This window comes from Rutilus rutilus, assembly GCF_951802725.1.
Source record: "Rutilus rutilus genome assembly, chromosome: 11".
Classification (NCBI taxonomy): Eukaryota; Metazoa; Chordata; class Actinopteri; order Cypriniformes; family Leuciscidae; genus Rutilus; species Rutilus rutilus.
The window spans coordinates 6,326,110-6,329,999 of NC_140216.1; the positions used below are offsets into that span (position 1 = coordinate 6,326,110).

Here is a 3,890-nt window from a genome sequence, read left to right on the forward strand (position 1 = left end):
GAAATGGGCAAATTAATAGTTGCTTTGGAACAAATTGGAATTACACCCCTCGACGCATTAATATCAGAATGCGAGCCCGATTCCCTGACAGGGTGAGGGGAGGGGAAGCTTCGCGAGGGAATGAGATGCTAAGATAAAATGGCATTTACAGTCTTCTTTCGCCCCTGTAGTGTGAGGGAATGGGTAAATGACATGTGCACTGTGAGTAAGACACGACAGAGCTGGATAAAGACGATTTTCTGTTGGTTTGCCCACCGGCAAGCGTCACTGAACCCTTGAGAAACATCTTTGAACTCATATATCATTGGAGTGATAAAGTAATGCTTTCATTATCAAAGCATTACACTCCATGATATTTCATAAGATCTGAACACTCTCTATGAAAATGGTACACTTTGATGCCCATTACATATTTTAAAGCATTTCAGGCACCAATTCACTTTTTTTTTTTTTTTTTGGTGACAACCAATAGATTAGTTAAACAACTAATACCTAACATAAAATTAATCTTGCATTTAAAATAGTCAGATTTAAATACATGAAATGTCTGTATCCCCCTTGCCACCGTCTCATGTGAAGTCTTCTCGGCTGTATCCCACAATAAAATTGCGAAATAATGCCATTTGAAGCATTTCTACATCATGGTGGGACTACAAACATTAATACACACACACATATATATATGTATGTATGTATATATGTATATATGTGTGTATTAACGTTTGTAGTCCCACCATGATGTAGAAATGCTATATATATGTATATATGTGTGTGTGTATGTATATATGTATAAATATGTACATGTATGATAGAAAGAGTTATGGTCCTGTTACAATAACAGAAATAATAATGATAAAAATGACTTCAAAAACCACAAGTAATGTTTATTACTTCTTTTTTTTTTTTTTGCAAGTACCCAAATACAGACTCGTCTGGAATTCAAGTGTTGAGGCAGATTACTTTTTTCTTTTTTTTTGGACTGAGAATTGCCTCAAACATGAGCATGGACAATAACACTGTCAATGATAAAGGATGTTCTGGAATATACTGTAGGTATAAAAATGATATTTGTAAAAAATAATAAAATAGACTTTGCTCTTACCACCAGGAAGTAAGGAATTATTTATATAACACAAGCCACTAACTGTCAGTTCCAATGCAATGTCAATGCAAGTTAATTATTACACTATGAAATAAAATAAAAACAAAAGCATATATAAAGGGCTGACAAACAAAGAGGTGTTTACGGGACAGGAACAAATACTGTGCAATAGCTGTATAACAGAAACATTGCTTGAGGAAACTCTGGACACACAACACCAGTATGATATTCACATCCATGAGTCATGGGAAATGTTAATTAGTGTATGAAAAATAACCTTTAAAAAACAGGCTTTGATTGGGCATTGAGTATTCAAGGTAAAAACGGGCTCATATGAAGATCATGATCGGCTGCATTGGCATTAGATCCTGCTGTTCTTCCAGCACTCCAAAGATTCCCTGGGTTGAACGCTGAAATTCATTCATGACGGTGGACTTGAACATACATTGACTTTATACAATACCCTATATATTTGAAAAAAATATATAGAGAGATCACAGCGTTGACAATTTTTTAAGCTGGCAATTGTGGTCATTTGATCAATTCCTGGTTAACAAAGGAGAAAAGTTTCAGTCTCGTGAAGCTGTGGCAGTTCTCGACTGTTGATTTCATTTGTGAAAGTTATTTTGCATTCCACTATTCAGCAGGAAATTAGGTGATGGTGCTGACTTGTGTAGGCAAGACGATTATTTCACGCGAGGGAACGATAAGGTAACAAGTTTTTTAGTCTGGGATCTCTTGCTCTTCCATTTCCTCTTTCACAGACTCTTCGTCAACCTCTTGTGGTTCTTCCTCCTGAAAAATATAAAAAGTATCTTATTAACCTCCATTGATGAGATTTTCCGTCATGTATGACAACGCTTTCCTGCCATTTTCTGGCCATACATGTTTTCACTGTTGTACAGTAAGGGGCGCTGTTGCGGATCTTCTGAAATAGTACAATATCTCCGGATCCAAAAACAAACATAGACGATGATCTGAGTAAACCAGAAGAAGCGGATAGAAGCATTGCTTACACACAAGAAAGCTAATGTGAGAATCAAACATTCAACAGCTCATAAATCAAAACTGCCTATTGTTACCGAGAAAAATGTCGAACCCACAAAGATGTAAACGACTGTGCGAGCTTTGGGGGTGTTGATGGACTCAGTGTACTCAATGTTAATGTAAGTACATAGTAGTTAAAGATACCTAATATAAAGTGTGACCACAAAACAGGACGAATTTAAAGACAGCTAGGCCGTGTCCATTTTCTTTTCTAATTTGAATGTATGTTACTAGAAATTCACTAGTAATAATTCCAGTTTTAAACTGTATTTCAACATGCAATGCTTAACTCTGAATAATGGTAATTTTTGCACCTCTACGGCAGTGAACAAAGAGCAACCGTCATGCCAGAGTCATTTACACAACCTGCAAATTTAGAGGCGGCGACAAACAGGAAATGACGGCCATCTCAGCTTTTAAGTGAGTCTGACAGATGCAATTATCCCCTCCTGCAAAGGTTAATAAACACATCTACGCACAGCCATGTGTGATGGCAGAGCCCTGACCACACACTATACTCAAAGAAGCTGAGAAGCACATGATGATTCATGGCTTTACTTACAGAAAGAATCAAGAGCACGCATCTCATTAAAAGCATCTATTGTTCCTTAGAGCTATTGATACAGTTATAGAAGAAAATCCAATGAATATAGTAATTACATAGTAATGACCTACTAATAACCGTATAATTAAGTATTGCCACAATATATGGGAAACTATTATAGGTCATAGTTTTTAAACATCTCATTAAAAGCATATATTGTTCCTTACGGCAATTAATACATTTATAGAAGCAATTCCAATGAATATAGTAACAACATAGTAATTACATAGTAATAGCATTATAAAAAAGTATGGCCACAATATATGACATCTCATTAAAAGCATATACAGTTCTTGTAACTAGTAATGCATTTATATAAGCAGATTCAATGAATATAGTAACAACATAGTAATAACATAGTAATTACATAGTAATAGCATTATAAAAAAGTATGGCCACAATATATGGGATTCTACTATAGGTCATAGTTTTCAGACATCTCATTAAAAGCATCTACAGTTCTTGTAACTAGTAATGCATTTATATAAGCAGATTCAATGAATATAGTAACAACATAGTAATAACCTAGTAATTACATAGTAATAACCTTGTATGTTTCATATCTAAAAGAAAACTGCTATATGCCAGCATAATTTTCAGACTAGAAGATCAGAATTGTGATACACGCCCAATACGTGGCTTCAGGAGCCGTCTCAGCAGTTAATCTGGACAGACAGCTTTGCTTTATTCAGCAATGTCTCTCCCATATGGGTCTTGTCTCTGTCTGTGGATGACTTTTGATATGCAGCCAGGCCTTATGAAAAATGAGTTACTTTTTCCTGAACTCTGGGTACTTTGCCGTTGCCGGGCCGTGCGGAGATATAAATCTCATGGTGGGACGACACCTCATGAACCTTGCTGCCGGATCAGCCTGTGCCATCCACCAAATCTCTCTGACAAGCCTGCCAATTTTCCAATTACTTCTGGCGCCATACGTTATCATCAGGCCAGTCAGCACTTAAAAGGGATACAAGAGGGGAGGGTGGTCCGGTTCGTGCTAACAATCTCATGGAGTGCCCCGATTGAGCTTTTTCACACTCCCATTGACACACATGGACACAAACACTCACTCGTTGACCCACATGCTATGGCCCGTTTGTGATTTAGTGTTTATCCCTGTGGGCAGGGTGAAACCGG

At 36.9% G+C, this 3,890-nt stretch overlaps 1 protein-coding gene across 2 annotated transcripts in view; it reads right to left on the reverse strand.

Moving 5' to 3' along the window:
- Window positions 1-860: 860 nt before the first annotated feature.
- Window positions 861-3,890, reverse strand: part of phf14 (PHD finger protein 14) — an 81,098-nt gene continuing 78,068 nt past the window's right edge. For both annotated transcript variants that reach the window (XM_084422607.1, XM_084422606.1), the window contains exon 18: window positions 861-1,897. In XM_084422607.1, coding sequence (XP_084278733.1) covers window positions 1,826-1,897 — 72 coding nt within the window. In that variant the 3' untranslated portion in view covers window positions 861-1,825. The remainder of the gene's footprint in view (window positions 1,898-3,890) is intronic.